This window comes from Alligator mississippiensis, chromosome 11 (assembly GCF_030867095.1).
Source record: "Alligator mississippiensis isolate rAllMis1 chromosome 11, rAllMis1, whole genome shotgun sequence".
Taxonomy (NCBI): domain Eukaryota; kingdom Metazoa; phylum Chordata; order Crocodylia; family Alligatoridae; genus Alligator; species Alligator mississippiensis.
This window is the reverse complement of record NC_081834.1, coordinates 15,919,527-15,936,565: the sequence shown is the minus strand read 5'-3', so window position 1 is coordinate 15,936,565 and position 17,039 is coordinate 15,919,527. Positions and strand designations below refer to the sequence as shown.

At 39.7% G+C, this 17,039-nt stretch overlaps 2 protein-coding genes across 4 annotated transcripts in view; both read right to left on the bottom strand.

Annotated features, from left to right (window-relative positions):
- LOC102560730 (cell surface hyaluronidase) overlaps nucleotides 1–17,039 on the bottom strand; it is a 68,472-nt gene that overhangs the window by 42,601 nt on the left and 8,832 nt on the right. For all 3 annotated transcript variants that reach the window (XM_059714608.1, XM_059714607.1, XM_019477577.2), the window contains exons 5-15: nucleotides 16,820–16,989; nucleotides 16,281–16,469; nucleotides 15,733–15,902; nucleotides 13,694–13,903; nucleotides 9,211–9,416; nucleotides 6,826–6,895; nucleotides 5,459–5,587; nucleotides 3,945–4,030; nucleotides 2,878–3,009; nucleotides 2,721–2,756; nucleotides 1,694–1,846 (exon numbers count right to left, since the gene is read on the bottom strand). In XM_059714608.1, the coding sequence (XP_059570591.1) occupies nucleotides 1,694–1,846; nucleotides 2,721–2,756; nucleotides 2,878–3,009; nucleotides 3,945–4,030; nucleotides 5,459–5,587; nucleotides 6,826–6,895; nucleotides 9,211–9,416; nucleotides 13,694–13,903; nucleotides 15,733–15,902; nucleotides 16,281–16,469; nucleotides 16,820–16,989 (1,551 nt within the window). The remainder of the gene's footprint in view (nucleotides 1–1,693; nucleotides 1,847–2,720; nucleotides 2,757–2,877; nucleotides 3,010–3,944; nucleotides 4,031–5,458; nucleotides 5,588–6,825; nucleotides 6,896–9,210; nucleotides 9,417–13,693; nucleotides 13,904–15,732; nucleotides 15,903–16,280; nucleotides 16,470–16,819; nucleotides 16,990–17,039) is intronic.
- The window catches only part of CEMIP (cell migration inducing hyaluronidase 1), a 141,524-nt gene that overhangs the window by 122,480 nt on the left and 2,005 nt on the right, over nucleotides 1–17,039 (bottom strand). The gene's annotated exons all lie outside the window — the stretch shown is intronic.

Genomic DNA, 17,039 nt, shown 5'->3' with positions numbered 1-17,039 from the left:
GGTGCATTTGGCTAGGTGAGAGACAAAAGAGCCGGATCCAAAACCCACTGAAGTTAATGGAAAGAGTCCCATTGATTTTAATGGGTTCTAGATTAGGCCCTTCCAATGGCCAGTTACAGGCATTACACTTTTACCAGTGTAAGTGATTGGAAACTGGTCTATGTCCATAAGAGAACAGAAGTTCATCACACAGATGGCAGAACCCAGTCTAAGATTTGCACCCCAACTACTACTACATTTATAGTAGTAAAAAAGGCAGAACCCAGTCTAAGATTTGCACCCCAACCAAAGGGCGAATGTTCACTACTGATCTAAACTACGCCACTTACAGAAAACCATGCAATTTAGATAGAGTCCACTTCAAGACTTTTCAATGTCTGTACTTTCCCAATGTGACTGCTTGCATTAGCTCTATTCTGTTGACTATAAAGGGACTTCATTTTTCAATGCTGTCCATCCAGCAGTGAGCCTCATACAAAATGCACTTTACATTTAACACTGAATTTTATTGAAAGAACAGAAATGTTGTCAGGTAGCAGTTTTTACCAACAGGGATTATTTAAAAAGATTATTAAATTAGATTGATAAAAGTTTTTTTGAACACCAGCGTAACCTTTCAAGTGACTGCTGGTACTGTAAGAGCTCTGACAAATAATTCAAAGTGACTTGAACTGTTTTTGCTAAACAGCATAGATTCTACTTCATATGGCTCTCTTAGCTACATGTCTAGAGGATATTTGCATGCCAGGCATGTTATAACCACTCAACAAATGCGCTGTGTCTCATTACCGATTGCTTAACTACACATTCCATGATGGCCTTTTGCCATGATTGAAGATAGTTATCTTGGCATTTCTATTTGTTTAGTATTTACCCTGAAGAATCATGGATATTTCTATAACTGTAGCTGGGAATACTGGCTGTTGAAAAGATAGCTGTATTACTGTAAAAAGGAAGAGAAAGAGGATGCAACCATAGAAAAAGAAATGAGACATAAAGTAGCGTTTCTTTTCTGTTTCTTTTTTTGTCAAACTAGGCATAGGTTATTCTGAGAAGAAAGGGAACCATATACCTACTAAAAACAGTATAGCACACTGATAAAACCAAAGGAAGATAATACAGACATTCTTGTTTAGTGAATTTGGTGGCAGGTTGCCTCTGTAAAGGCTATAGGATCAGGTAAATGGGGATCAAATGTGTTTTCTTTCAAAGCAAGCCTGGGCACTGGAGCCTGTTTAGAGAGAGATGGTAAGGTGTGTAGGCAGCCTTGCCTTCCCACCCACTCTATTCAAATGGAAATTGCCCTGCTGATGCCACACTGGCATGTCTGGGCACAAGACAATATTTACAATTGAGGTGTAGTATATGGAAAGAGAGCTACTCAGTCCAGACACTGAATGCAATTGTCACCCTGAAGAAAAGCAACTTGATGTCTTTCAGGTTTTCTAATCCACTCTCTAGTGACTAATAAATTAGGCAGAAAATTAAATCAAGGACATCTAACAGTGAAAGCTCTCAAATCATTTGTCTGAAGAATGGGTTTATTTGGATATTCATTGGTTATGGCCTGTATAATAGTTTAAACGTCCATTATACATTACTCCTTAGTTGCCACATTCATTCCTAAGGCTTTTATTCTAGCACACATTTTTCTTATGCTAATAAAAGGAAAAATGCTAGATGAATAACCTACTTGTTCCTGGGCAGTGTCCTATATTCTCCATTTGCCCCTTTCCCCCAGTAGCTGTTTTGTCCTCCCTGGGAGCCAATGTTATTGCTTTCTCCAATAAAAATGGACTGTGTTACTTCCAGGCTGGAACCCTCATCAGTTGGGAAAGTTCCATCACTATAATTAGACAAAGAAAAACACAGCAGAGTTCAAAAGATTAATTAAAAATACATTCAACTGTGCTTTTAATTAAGATTCTGAAACAGCATAATTTTTCATTTCAGAATAAAGAATCCACAGGCATAAAAAAAATATGGTTTAAAAACATCTTCCGAAGTCAGCAAATTAGTATCTGTAATAAAGGTAGCTCAGTAATTAAGTGTCATTGTTAAGAGCAGTTTAGTGGTCCAGGCAAACACAATTTTTTATATAGTATCCTCCACACTAGATCATTATATGGGCCAAATTCTAGCCCACAAATGGGAGGAAAGTATATAAATGCTCCAATAAGTGAGGAAACACATACACAGCTAGATTTGTATCCACAGCTGAAGTCAACAGACAGATTCGCATCATCTGCAACAAGCTCTGGATCAGATGTCTAAATGCAATCAATCTACCAGCAGTTTTTGGATTAGAATAGCACAAATAATTTCTGCAGACCATAACCGGAGGCAATATGGTCAGAAGAACCACTTTGCAACCCCACAGAGGGCCTTTTCCTGCCACTGATGCATGGAACAACACACAAGGACTAAAATCTCCTTGAACTACATGAAAAAGTTCAGCTTAATGGCTAAACGCAGCCCAAAAGGAAATAATCAGGGGTTATGACATATTCTTTAAACAAACCAAAGCAAAAAAATTGAAAGTGTGTGTTGTTGCATTCATTAATGGTTATATATGTGGTAGGGCTGATGGTTTGGGAATGAAATGAGAGATTTTCTTGCATTTCAAGGTAATTACAGGGGATCTCTCCTCTCCTCTTATTCTTTAGTCTGTTACTTGGACATAACCTTAAAACAAGACATATTGTGAGAAACGAAATTACCTAGCAAGAGTCAGTCCAATTCCATTGTCTGAAAACCTAGGAAGAAAGAAATCCAAATGTGAAAAGGACTAGGAATATAAGATAAGTTAACATCAAATAAAAGCCACCTATGCTAATAATGAGATAAATGATATAAACACTAATTGTAGTAACCTACCCAGAGTTGCGGAAAATAATGTCCCCACCCCTGGCCCAGGCCCCGTGGTCATTATTTTTAAAAGCGATGAGGCCATCAATTAATGCGGGAATACGTGGCTTTTCAGGGTCGGCATCCTGATGTGGGCGGAACCTGAAGGCAGAAAACTAGTTAATATTACACAAGAGAAATGGGAAACGTTAGACACAGGAGGTCCTATCGGTCAGAGCTGTTTCCAAATACAACCTGATGGGATTAAAGAAGTAATTTTGTTTCTATTTTCAGCATAATAGATACTGGGAAAATATTTGTTTCATTCTGTTACTATATCTTACTCCAAGACTGAAGCCAGCAAACATTTAAGTGTCAAATTCTGGCCTCACTGAGATAAGTCCAAAAGCTTTCCCTGACTTCAAAGTTTTTCTTTAAGGCTGGATTTTCCAAGGTACCTTCATGACTATCCAAACCCCTTGGAGACTTTCTATAGAGGCTCTTAAGAACACCAGTACACGAGGAGGGGACAAGCCAAAGCACAACAAAGGAGAGGGCTTGATCTCTAGAGAGTTGTACCCCATACACGTGCAAGACCCTGGTGGGTAAGACCAGAGCATTAACTTACTTCCTTTCATCTCAGTGACAAAGCCCGCAGAGGCTTTTTACAGTAAACTTTATATTCCCAAGTGTGAAGGTTGTTAAAATGTTTGTGCTGCAGATTTGAGACAGGGACTAGTATTAAGTGTAGAAACTAAGGTGCAAAATGAATTTCACCATGTAGGTTTAAACTATTGTAAGTAATTCACAACAAACAGTACAGTTCACTGGTACGTTAATATAATTAGGAAAACCATATCCTTTTACAAAGGCTTCTCTACTTAATCTGTAGATCCCGAATGCACATCTCTAGCAGTAATAATATTTTGTATGATTCAGTGTGTAATTTTGAAACGTTTGCCTGTGTACATCAGAGATAATATTCCCATATGTTCCATCCACACTGAAGCAAAGTAACCTGGCCCTTACGTATGCTGTAAAGGTCTGAAGACACTAAAACAATAAAATGAACTAAGACATGTTAGCCATTTACTCACCTAGCATTATCTACAGTAAGATACTCTCTAGGATCTTCAGCACTGGCTTTTGTTGTTTTTACTCCTTTTCCAATAAACAAGCCAGCCTGAAAAATAGATATGATTTCAACTGTTTTCACCAGGAGACTGACGACACATGACAAAGATCAAAAGGCTTCATAAATAGAACACTCCAAACAGGCAGCCCCTGAGTTCAGGCACTAAGTGCTGTGCATACCAGTGCTCTCCATCCCAAATATTGACCTCTGTGCCATTTGGATGCTGACTCACTGAGGCATTACAGTAGCTTTAGTTTAGTATGTCAAAGTCAGGGCAGAATACTACAGTGCTGTTCCCTTTACATCATTGCTTTAGTTTGGCTTCAGAGCCAAAGCAACAAACTGAATCCCTCAACCCCTGCTCACTCAAGGAAATAAGACATCCCTGCGAGCCCTTGACGACTGCAGGAAAGAGTAATGTTGCAGTTAATAAATAGTGCTCCTGCTAAGGGCCATGGCCTTAACTCCTTTTAATTTTGGATTCCTTTCACAAATAAAACAGAATGCAAGTCATGCATTTAAAAATGCTGTTACTACATTGATAAATGAACATATAATATATATGTGGCTTACTCCTATACACACACACACACACACACGAGCCAGCATACAGAATATATGGATAGAGCCCAATAAAGTTGTTTTGACTTTCCTTCATCCACTTCATTGTTTCCTAATGATAAACAAACAAAACACCCAACTAAATAATAAGATTTGGCTCCTCTCATTCTGGAATTCTGAGAAATAATGAAAAGTGATTATTTTAAATTCCCATTTTGGGAAAATGTTTTCAAAGAGATTTAAATGGTTAGTTTTCATTGTCAGAAGCAATGTATTGGCCCCAAATCCCTACTCCAGATCCTCTGCCTACCACCCACAATGCACTGTGCTAGGAGGGAAGCATAAGGCTTTCTGCACTTTCCTACTACTGCATCCATGAAATCCATAACTCCCTCTAAATCACCTCTGTGGTGCATGCCCCTCTGTGCCATGTGACAGTGAGCAGCACTCACACATTCTTCTACACCAGTGATTCTCAAGCAGGATATCAGGGCATCGTGGGGGTCTTCCAGATCCTTTGAAAGGTGCCACAAGGTGTGAAGAGGCAATCAGATAAGCTGGGCATGGGCTTTTCCTACTACCCAGCCCCTGTGTATGGAGGTAAGCACTGTAGCATATACGATTAGTGTTTGAAATTGCGTGCCACTCAGTTCACAAAAGTTATGGATGGGTGACTTGAGTCCAGGAAGGTTGAGAACCACTGCTCCACACCACGAAACAGTTTATACTGCTTCAGTTTGAACATCAACACTCATCTGCCTCACAGAAATAATGTGAAAATTGATTACTGTTAAACCAGCACTATGGAAATGATGAATCTCTCACACTGACTTTCCGAATATCTAAGAACTGTATACAATAAGCACTAATCCTTATGATTGCGTTTGTGATAATATATGAAAATCTTCTACATGCCTTGAAATTAGAATGGACTCTGTTGTTGTAAAATATCCCCAAAGGAGTAAACTCAGCTTGTCCCTCTGGATATTGTCCCTCAGACTGTCCCGTTGGAACCCGGTGGAAGATGTACCATATCCCGACATCCTGTAAAATAATGATATGTTAATAATGACAGGGCAACCAACTCCAAGATCCAGTAGTACTTAACATTGCTGCCTGCACAGATTAAATACATAGAACCTGCTTTTATCAAAGAAGTATCCTAAACCAAGTTTGCAAACTGTGCATACAAACCCAGCATAACTGTGCACACAGGCGAATGTGCCTGATGCGCACACAGGCTCATTGAGCACCTACTTGTGGATTTTGCATGAACAAATGTGGCAGGTGCAATTTAGGCAGTTGCGGGTGCAATTTAGGCAGTTTGTTTGAAAATTTGGCTTACTGCATATAAACAGAAAGTGCTGTGAAACAAATATGGTTTGGTACAAAACTGTGCTTCCAATTTTATATTTTAATTATTAGAAAATGCAGTTATCATTGTTAAAAAGTCAACATTCACCAGTCACCACACAATTACTTCCTGCAGAGGAAATAATTTAGGAAACTTTCTAACTAAGACTAGTTAGTTAGACTCACGGGGGCACAGAAGGGAATTGGTGAGGTTTTATTCACCAAGGCGCCCCCGGGGGTTACAAGAAATAATGGCCACAAGCTAGCAGAAAGCAGATTTAGACTGGACATTAGGAAGAACTTCTTCACAGTTCGAGTGGCCAAGGTCTGGAACGGGCTCTCAAGGGAGGTGGTGCTCTCCCCTACCCTGGGGGTCTTTAAGAGGAGGTTAGATGAGCATCTAGCTGGGGTCATCTAGACCCAGCACTCTTTCCTGCCTATGCAGGGGGTCGGACTCGATGATCTATTGAGGTCCCTTCCGACCCTAACATCTATGAATCTAGTTAAACACTGCAGTGGATTACCTCGGGCTGTTGTAGAATCTTCATCAATGGAGCTTTTTAAAAACAAATTAGACAAATGTATGAGACTAAGTATAGTTGATCCTGTCTCAGCATAGCGGGATAGAATAGATGAATTCTTCTATAACATGGAAAAAACTGGTATCACTGATACCAGTCTGATAGCTGTAGCCAATTAGTAGCTTTTTAAGGAGAACCACTGCAGACAAGGGATGCAGCAGGGCACAAATGGAACGTCCATATGGCCAACACAGATGTTTTATTAGGTCAATCATTTCCTAATTCTTTTTGACTTCATACAGCAATATGCACCCAAATTTTACAAAGATACACTAAATATGTGATGCTTTCATACCAATGACTTCAGTAAGAGTTGCATGCACATCAGTTACTATTCAATGATATTACCTGAGCACCAGCTGCTGCATTGTCTATTAAATTGTTGTTTGGGTTAGCAATCCAGAATGTGCTGACAGCCCTGAAAATCAAAATCAAAATGATCCTTAGTGGTAACCAAACAGGAGGAGCTAAATTTTCATAGCGCCACATTGGATTTTAGCCACGGCACTCCCATGGACTTTTAATATTTCACAGCACCTTTTAAATGATGCTCCTTGAGGAAAGTAAAAGTGTCAAGTGATGTCAGCCATGTTCATTTATGAAGCCACATATTGAAAATGCTGTAAATTATATGAGACTATTAACACAAAATCTGTGCTCTGTTCAGCTGAAAGTTAAGGAAACCTTACGTCATTTTTCCCCCCAAGAATCTGCTGGGGACAGAATTAAACAGCTATGGAAAAATGTTTGGAAACTGAACTTCTGTTTTGCTTTTTAGAACTTCCGGGATAAGGAAGTCGGGTCTATAACTCTCCATGGATTTACGATATTTTCGGAAGGGTAACTGAACAAGTCCAGTGGAAGCTGCAAACGGTTCAATAGTAAAAGGATTAACAGAGTTGTTATTTTGACCTTTGTTCAAATAAAGGAGACGCATTGATTCAAAGGAAAGACCCTCAGTGGCATAAACAGAAACTATATGTACTTAGACCAACGCTTGATAAAAAATAATGTCTTATTGCCAATAAATACTGCACATAAACATTATGTTAAATATTATCTTCCTGAACATAGCAAGTAATTTGAACATTTTTATGAGACAATTCTAATGAACACTTATTAACAATACTATTAAAATTTTAGGGAATCTGTGATCACTTGAGCAGTCTTAATATATATCCATATTAGGGCTGCGTGAAAAGGAACCGTTCCATTTTGCCTTGAGTTTCGACGGTTCAAAGGAACAGTGTTCCATCTCAAATTTCATTTTGAGTCGAAACAGCTGTTCCATTCCATTCCGTTGAAACAGAAAGACTGTTTTGATACTGTTTCAAGTTTTGCTGGGGATGGGAAGTCAGCCCAGCTGAGATGACTTCCCATCCCCAGTGCTACATTGTGCTGGGGGTGGATGCAGCCCACCTGGGCTGCTTCCCCGTCCCCCACCCTAGATTGCGCCAGGGCCAGGAGGCAGCCCAGTTGGGCTGCTTCCCGGTGCCCTGGCATGATCTAGCGTGGGGCACTGGGAAGCAGCCCAGCTGGGCTGCTTTCCCCAGAACAATGTAGCACGGGGGACGGGAAAGCAACCCAGCTGGGCTGCCTCCCGCTCCCTGCCAGATCTTGCGCTGGGGATAGGAAGTCAGCCCAGCTGGACTGACTTCCCATTCCTAGCCTATGGTTGAAACATTTCGACTTTCGAAACGCTTCGACCAGTCTCATTTTGTTTCAAGGCTATTTTAATGGCCTTTGTTTCATTCTGATTTTCCTGTTTTGAGCTTGAAAATGGCCGAAACAGCGTCGGAATGAAACAGTCAGTGAAATTTTGTGCAGCCCTAATCCATATCCCACTGACATTACTAGTTTTCAGGAAAGGGCCAAGCAAATAACTGCAATATTCTGTCTGTTTGAGCATACATAGATGAGGAGCTCCAAGGAAATCAATAGGACCCTAGAGAGTAAAATGGACAGGATATGATCCTTAAATTTTTTCCAACACAGCATGGTGTGTTGGAAAATACAGGGATACTAAACAATATTCCCCATTTGCAACTCTAGTAGAGTCAGAGTTACATGAGCGCCCAAAGTACAATGGACCAGTTTTCGAAACTGGAAGTAGACTCCAGGCAACTATAATACTGTTTACTGTGCAATAAACAATGTTAATTATAATTTATGTTAATCTCTACATTCTCACTAAATCCTCTAATAGACTCTAGACAGTAACGTACTCATCTACTAATGACTAACTTACTCTAGGTGCTATGGTCCAAATTCATCTCTAGGGCAAACAGGCAAGAAACTCTCTTTGAAGTAATTGGTATTTATGTCAGCTTAAGCTAGGACTGAACTGAGCCCCATTTAATCATGCAGACTTCATGGAGCCTTCAACATCCTACCTGAAGAGAGTTAAAGGGGTTCAGAAATGAGCAAACTACTATAATGTGCTTATCTCTTTCTAGAAACAGTGATGGAAATGGATTACAAGCAATATTCACAAACTAGGATTCAGATTCCTGTTAGCAGATACTTTCACGAATCTCTACAATTAAGGTACTTTATCTAGTAGCTCAAAATAATTTTAAAAATTTGCCATTTAAACCCAAATAGTAGCACCCAACTTGGAGAAAATGAACCCCACTCTTTAAAAAAAATCTTAGTTTCATCTTAAAAAGCTTTGAGGATCACATATGTAAAGTGCTAAGTGCAAATAATAATTATACTTCCTTGACTACTTACATGCAATCGGTGCTTGGCAGAGGAATATAATTTCCATATACATTGTTACGTATTGCAAGGCACATTGCTTCATTACGATCTGAAGGCAAGATGGTTCCAGACTTAGTAAGAAGGCCCAAGTTGTGGTAAAATGTATTGCGTTGCTCCATTCCATCCTCAAGGAAAAAACAGTGACCCAGGGTGTCATAGCCAATAGTATCTTTAACCTGAACCAAACATATAAAATACTGGTTACACGTTGAATAAGTATTCTTGGAACTAATGATAATATTAAATGATACTCAGCACTAATAAGGCTGGAAGAATGTGCTTATTCGATGAAGAACATGAACCTATTCACACTGCTGTCAATAGTGAAACTTCTATTGATGTTAATTTGAATAGACTCACATGTGTAATTGAGGGAAAATAGTAAATGACTTGAGTTTTTAAGAGAAGATTTATTATAGTATCATAGACTATGTATCTCTAGCAAACTAAGTGTTGGGTTAAAAGCTACTTTAGCAAAATGCTTAGCAATAAGCAATGCCATTCTGTGCCTCAATATAATTATTGCACACTGAAAACTGAGATGACTCGTATTGTGACCTATTTGTAACCCCTGTCAGTTTGACACTTCAGACCTGTCACTGAGTGGATTGTAGATGGCGTGGTTTGGCATGTTACTCCTTAGGGAGTAGGCGGAGGCAGGAGGGTATGGTGGAACATAAAAAAACAAGACGACTGGATGCTGGTATAGCACAGCTGGTACCGCTAAGGTTGATCCCCTGGTCAGTAAACCACATGTAAAATTCAGCCATGCTAAAAAGTTGTAAAACATGACTGGTTTACTCTCAAAACCACAGGAACATGATTTTATGTTTGATAGAACGTAAAATGCGTAAGCAACTGTCACAAGCTGGAAGCGTCATAATTTCCCCGACAGCGTTTAACATCCTGCCAAGGATTTCTCTCAAGATCTCCAGGATGCCTGGCCAGCAGACTGGGGATCCTGACACTGAAGTCCTCCACAACTTGCAATTGCACTTCTGCAGAAGTGTATGTTACGTTATACCGTATGTGAAGCAAGCTTGTAGTTTGTTAATAAATCAAGCCAATTATCGCTAACCCCAAAGTTATTCCTAATATTCCAAAACAGTAAGCATGTCTTACATGTTAATGCATTATTTGTAATGCTCTAGTTTGCTTTACTAAGACATTTCACAAGAAAAGTACAAGATTTATTAATGGTGTGCACTAGTATGATATTTCTAGAAGTTTTCTCCTGTATTCTCAGAAACTGCAGCACCACAGCCTCCCTAATGTTCTGTAACGGCTGTGTGGAGATTACACTCCACTGTCGCAGCTCACATAAGATTAACTGGCATGCACATAGATACTGCATTAAATCATAATTTGACCACAAGGGCTTAACACAAGCTTCCTTTGATGTACAGTCTTACAAAGACAAATTTAGAAAGCCTTGCTGTAACTATGAATACTAAATCAGGCCAGATAAAATACTATTTGTTACTAAATCATATTTGATAGCTTAAGTATTTTACTGGAGCCTAACTCTATAATTCAAATGAAATGGGCACACTCAGTTGCTACTTATGCATGCAAAATTCCCTTTCACATCAGTCAGAGCTGTGTCTATGTAAAGACTGTAAAATTAAATAATATTAACCCACTTGGTTTCTGAAGGTACACAGGTGGATGGTTAAACTAGACACCATTTCCTAGATTTGTATGTTGGAATGAACTACAATTGCATATTACATCTATAATCAGAGGTGACATAATTCCTCTGTAATTATTCCCTAGATTTCCACCAGTAGTCATTTCCCACTTAAGAATCAGATCTCTAAAGTGGCAGCAGTAGTTCTTGTTTCTATCTCAATGATATAGCCAAAAGGGAAAAACCCCCATGACTGCATTTTGGAAACCCACTGAAAAGTTGACCCCGCAACGTAGAATTTAGGAACACGCTCACAGAGAGAGAGTCGGCTACAACATGTCTGACAAAGAATCTGTTAAGTGGTGGCGCTGAGCGGTGCCTGTCAATTCAGAGCTGGTAATTAAGACAGCAGGAAGTGTATTTAGCTAACAATCATCATGCGTCTTTGCCAGCTTGCTAGGAATGGTAATGCTCTAACCAGATATCTCCCTCATTATGATGGGCAGAAGCTGCATTTTCAGCCAACATTGATCTGCTAAGGAGCTGTACAAGACTAAGTTCTGTCCTTTGGAAGAAGGTGGTGATGAACAGTAGGTCCATGTTCAAAAGAGCAGTAGAATTTCAGTTTGATGCTTTGATTTTCATGGACCTAGCTGTGGGTTATGAATATGGGTCTCAGAAAAAGAACTGGGAATAATACAGCATTATTTAAAGAGTCTTTATATTTGCACTGAAAGATGGGGGTCCAAATGCATAGGTTAAAATAACATCTAAAGGGCTGCTTATTCTGGCATATGGATAATATATTATGAATATATATCAGAAAAAGACAGACCACCTGTGGTCCTGTGAAATTAGGGGTAGCATATTAGCACTAAATGATAAAAGGGGTGATATGCCTACAATTGAAACTGTCCATTCTTCAGTCTAGTGCTTTTAGTGTTCCCAACATCAGATAATTAGGATGCTTTTACACACTGAAATATATATAGCTCAGCAATACAATATAAATGACCTTTATGCACTGCAACACTATACAGTAATTGCTACAGTATTCTATGGTATGTGTTACACATGTCAGTGAAGCGAGAGGCATGTCACAACCTGCTTTTCAACTGTGGTAAGTAACCTAAGCTGTGCTGTGATGCTGCTGACTTACGAAATGCACAATCCTGGCACAGCAGAAAAGCAGATATCTGAATTGACTTACTGCACTGACATGCATGCAATATGCCAGAAAATGCTGCACTTTGCTGAATAACGTCATAAAACATTGGGTAAAAACAAACCCTATCTAAATTGTTCTGCTACAAACTCTGAAGTTTCATAATCTAGTACCAAAATTATGTATATATTAGAGCGTCTATAGCTGAGTATGAGAAAAAATAGCTACAGATCTATTTTCATTATTGTATCAGAACAAAAGGATTTCATTCACAGATTCAGATACTGCACTTACACTTTGCTATATAGTGTATCCATTGATTTGTCAGCTCCAAACCCTTGTAAACCCATATGCCACCTACAGAGCTAGATTTTATATCTGGGTTTCTGATTTAGGTAACAGATGTGAAATCACAGATAGCCAGACAGCTCCTTATTGACTGCACTTTTTTGAAGGATTAAAACCACAAGTTATTCCACCTAAGGTCAACATCCATTTGTGCTCTCATTTTTCATCCCAGAGACCTGACTCAGGAAGTCATATATAAATTAGTGGTTTTGGTAGAGAGAAGGAGAATGTCTATTAACTCCATTCACTTCTGGCTGAGCCTTCTGGGGGCTCTGCCAACACATGCACATACATGTTCTCTATAAGATGATAATCAATGCTTTTTGCTAGCCTGGACATTACAACCATATCCTGTGTGATACATGCAAAGTGCTCTCAGAGCCCCTTCAACTCACAAAGACAGCATCAAATTCTGGCTTTTGGTGAAAATGCTCCCCCTAGATGGTCACATTCACATGCTGTAAAATAATATACATCTATATTCTACCTTGAAACAGCTCTATATCCAGGAGCAAGAATCATCTTCCCTGAGAAGCACTTGGGACTCAATGCCAAGGGCATGTATGGAGAAACATATGTAACATTCCCTCTGCCATAAATATTTCCCTGTTGGCGAGGTTTTTATCCAGAGCACCAGTGCAGGTCATCAAAGGTATGCAGATTTTGGAAGTGACCAGATCTGTGCAGGAAACCTTTTCTTTTCCTTATTGAATACATTTTCTTCTTAGTCCTTTATCAGAATGCCCTTTCCACAATGTCAGAATTTGACCCAAAGCCAAATTCCCAAGCTCTTTTGGCACTGATGTGCCAAAAAAGGCCATCTGGGGCCTTGTTGCTCATATTTCTTTCCATTAGTCCCGTGAATATTTTTTGGATTAGTCTAACACTGTTCCTGGCTCAGCCATCATTCTATTTAGTATCTCTGGTGCAAACTAAAAAGCCTGTAACTTCAGTGTGTTACATGAAGGCATCCTTACATTTTAAATTCAAGTTCCATAATACCAAAGGTTGCCCAGACCTGGGACAAATATTTCATTATCTTTGATCAAGTTTAAAAGTATGACAAAACACAGAACTCAGTATTTCTTTCAACAGATAAAACTACTGTGTCAGTCTAACTTTGATACCATCAATGTTGATACCATCAAAGGTATCAGGCCAAAAAATATACTAGTGAAATAAAAGTAATGTTCCAAAGTAAGTAATTGCACTGTTTTAAAATCTTGCTGGACATTTTACTTTTTTCTCCCCACATTTAGTAGTATACAAAATAAAAGAAAGAGTGTAATGATAATAAAATGTATTCCTACCAGAAGGCCATGAGTTCCATGTATGGCAATACACCTAGAGAAACTGTGATGAATGGCCAGATTATCCAGGTAAGTAGGGGGATCATATCCTCCTCTCTCATCCACATCTCCAGTCAAGTGAAAATGCACTGGATAGCTACCCAGTATTTGCTGCCCCATGTTTTTTAATTCTACTCCTTCCATGTGAACAGAGCTAAAATTTCTTTGAATCTGTTGAGACAGATAGAATTAAGGAAAATTTTTCAGTACAAAAGCATGACAGAAAAAAAAGAAATATTTTTCAAGCAAGCAACAGGTGTGCAAAGTAATGAAGGGCTAGGCCCTGCAAAGTGCAGGGAGCCCTCTGCTCTCACTAACCTCAGCATAGGATGGGCCCAAATGCTGCATGTTGACAAGTGTTTCAACTTCTCAAATACCCAAAGAGAAGTGATACCAATAAGGAACAGCATCATAGAAATTTAGCGTTGGAAAGGACCCCAACCCCTTGCTCAAAGCAGCCCCAACTAAACCATTCCAGCCAGGGCTTTTTTGAGCTGGGCCTTAAAATCCTCCAAGGATATAGATTCCACCACGTCTCTATGTAACCCATTCTACTGCTTCACCATCCTCCTAGTGAGAAAGTTTTTCCAACCTAGACTTCCCTTGCTGCAACTTGAGCCCCTTGCTCCTTGTTCTGCCGTCTGGCACCAGTGAGAACAGTCCAGCTCCATCCTCTTTGGAAACACCCTTCAGGTAGTTGAACGCTGCTATAAAATCCCCCCTCAGTCTTCTCTTCTTCAGACTAAACAAGCCCAGTTCCTTCAGCCTCTCCTGAGAAGTCATGTGCCCCATCTCCCTAACCACCTTTGTTGCCCTCCCTGGACTCTGTTCAATTTGTCCACACCCTTTCTGTAGTGGGGGCCCCAAAATTGGGCACAGGACCCCAGACATGGCCTCACCAGTACTGAATAGAGGGAAATAATTACTTCCCTCAATCTGCTGACAACACTCCTACTAATGCAGCCCAGTACATTGCTAGTCTTCTTGGCAACAAGGGCACACTGTTGACTCATATCCATCTTATTGTCTACTGTAACCCCCAGGTCCTTTTCAGCAGAACTGCTGCCCAGCCAGGCAGCCCCCAGCCTGTAGCGGTGTGCAGGATTTTTCCGTCCTAAGTGCAAGACTTTACACTTGTCTTTATTGAACCTCAAGATATTTCTTTTGGCCCAATTCTCCAATTTGTCGAGGTCACTCTGAATCCTAGCCCTACCCTCCAGTGTACCTACTACTCCCCACTCAGCTTGGTGTCCTCCACAAACCTGCTGAAGGTGCACTCCATGTCATCTTACAGATCATTAATGAAGAAGCTGAACAAAACCAGCCCCAGAACCAACCCCTGGGACACTCCACTTAATACCAGCTGCCAACTAGACATTGAGTTATTGATCACCACCCATTGAGCCCGATGATCCAGGCAGCTTTCTATCCACCTTACAGTCAATTCATCAAACCCATGCTAAAAGAGCAGTATCCAACCCAACTAGAAGAACATCATCCATAATATTTTTTTCTGGTAATATGCACATATATTTGACAGCTATAGAAGGTCTAGGAAGCACAGGTACTGCTTTCTCATGCTATCCCACTAAAATTAGGATACTGAGAAATGAGGATGAGTAGAAGGACTATGACCCAGCCTCATGCCTACCAGCCTGAAGAGCAACAGATAGAACAAACTGTATTTCTGGAGGGAGCACAGTCTCTGTGCTGCTTCTCTTCAAGCAGCATAACTTCACACAGACCCTTATAGTCAGGACTAAGCCTTAAAAACAAATCCAGCCTAATCCAGAGAAAGGTGGTGAAGCAGTGGGTATGCTTTCATTTTGGCTCAAGTTTTGCCAGTACCTCAATAATGTTGACATATCCTCTCTCATATATCCAAATGCAAAAGTATCTTTTGAGTTACAATGATCATTCCTTGTAACTCCTGTGTAAAGTGGGAAGGGAAGTAGATCACTGATGTAACTATATAGAGATGTGCATGAACAATCACTTACCTTAATATGTCCTCCAAATGTGTCAAAGGAGAAAAACTGGCAATGGTTTTGTCCGTAACAAGAGTCCTCCATTTCTCCTTTAATAAGTATATTTCTAGTTAGAAGACCAACCTCTGCCCTCATGTCTATGCCATCTACAACTTCTCCAATATGAAGATAGAGTGGGCTGCCTGTAAAACAAAAGGAGGGATTTTTGTTTGGACGAATTTAGTATATTCTTTCATCACACGGTTCTAAAGTTTATTTTAACAAAACCCAATAAGTCATTTTTATGAGTGCTGTGTGTTGTTCAAATACAAAAGGTCTGATCTTACAGTGCTGAGCACCTCTTTGGATTTCTAATCAGTGATCAGCACTTCCCAGGACCAGAACCTATTGTCCAAATCCTGCAAACAAGCAGGTGAATGCTTTCATTGGCTTCAAGAGGAATCAATGCTTAAGTGTGCACCTACATGCCTAAATGTTTGCAAAACATCTGGAAAGGAAGAATTAAAAAACCTGACAATGAATATTTGTGCACAACAATAGCTTAAGAAAATGCGTCATACCATCAATCTTCACTTGATTACTTTTACATTCAGGGCAAGGAAGGAGATTAAATTCCTCAGCTTGATGCATTGAATAATCAGTACTAGCAATGACTATCCTATCTCCAGGTAACCAACTTGTAACATCATCTACCAAGTTAAGAATGATGCCTTTGGACACTTCCACTTTAAATCCATTATGAGGTACCCCTGAAAAATCAAACACACCATTACTTTTATTACTATTTACAGCTGTGTACCACTGTCCTGTGCAATTAGATAAACAAAGCATACATACAATTAGCTAAACAGAAGATCTACTCAATTTTAGTTAAATAATTCAGAGAACAGCAGCAGGGGTCTGGCTATTAAATAATTCAGCCCCATATCTAATGATGAGTTAAAACTCAAAAAGTGTCATGAGATTAATGTTTAATTTTGATGCCCATACACCCAAGCATATAAGCAAATTCTATAATATGATTATCATATCATTAGGATGTTAATGGCAGGACAAACAAAAGACAGTTTAAAGAGAAGATTGGACCAGGACACTAAACCTTTTATCCATCCGCTGAAAGCAGTGACTGTAAAATGGGTTCCATCATAGGTCTGAAAGTCTCTTTCTGCTACGGCTAGTCCCGTTGTTCCATTTCTTTGGTACTGCTTTCTGTCTTCTGAGGTCGAAAACTGATCGCCTCCAAGGACCCCAACCAGAGCCCAGGGCTGCCTGAGGAGACCAAGAACAGTTAATGATCATCTTGAAAGAAACACACTGCA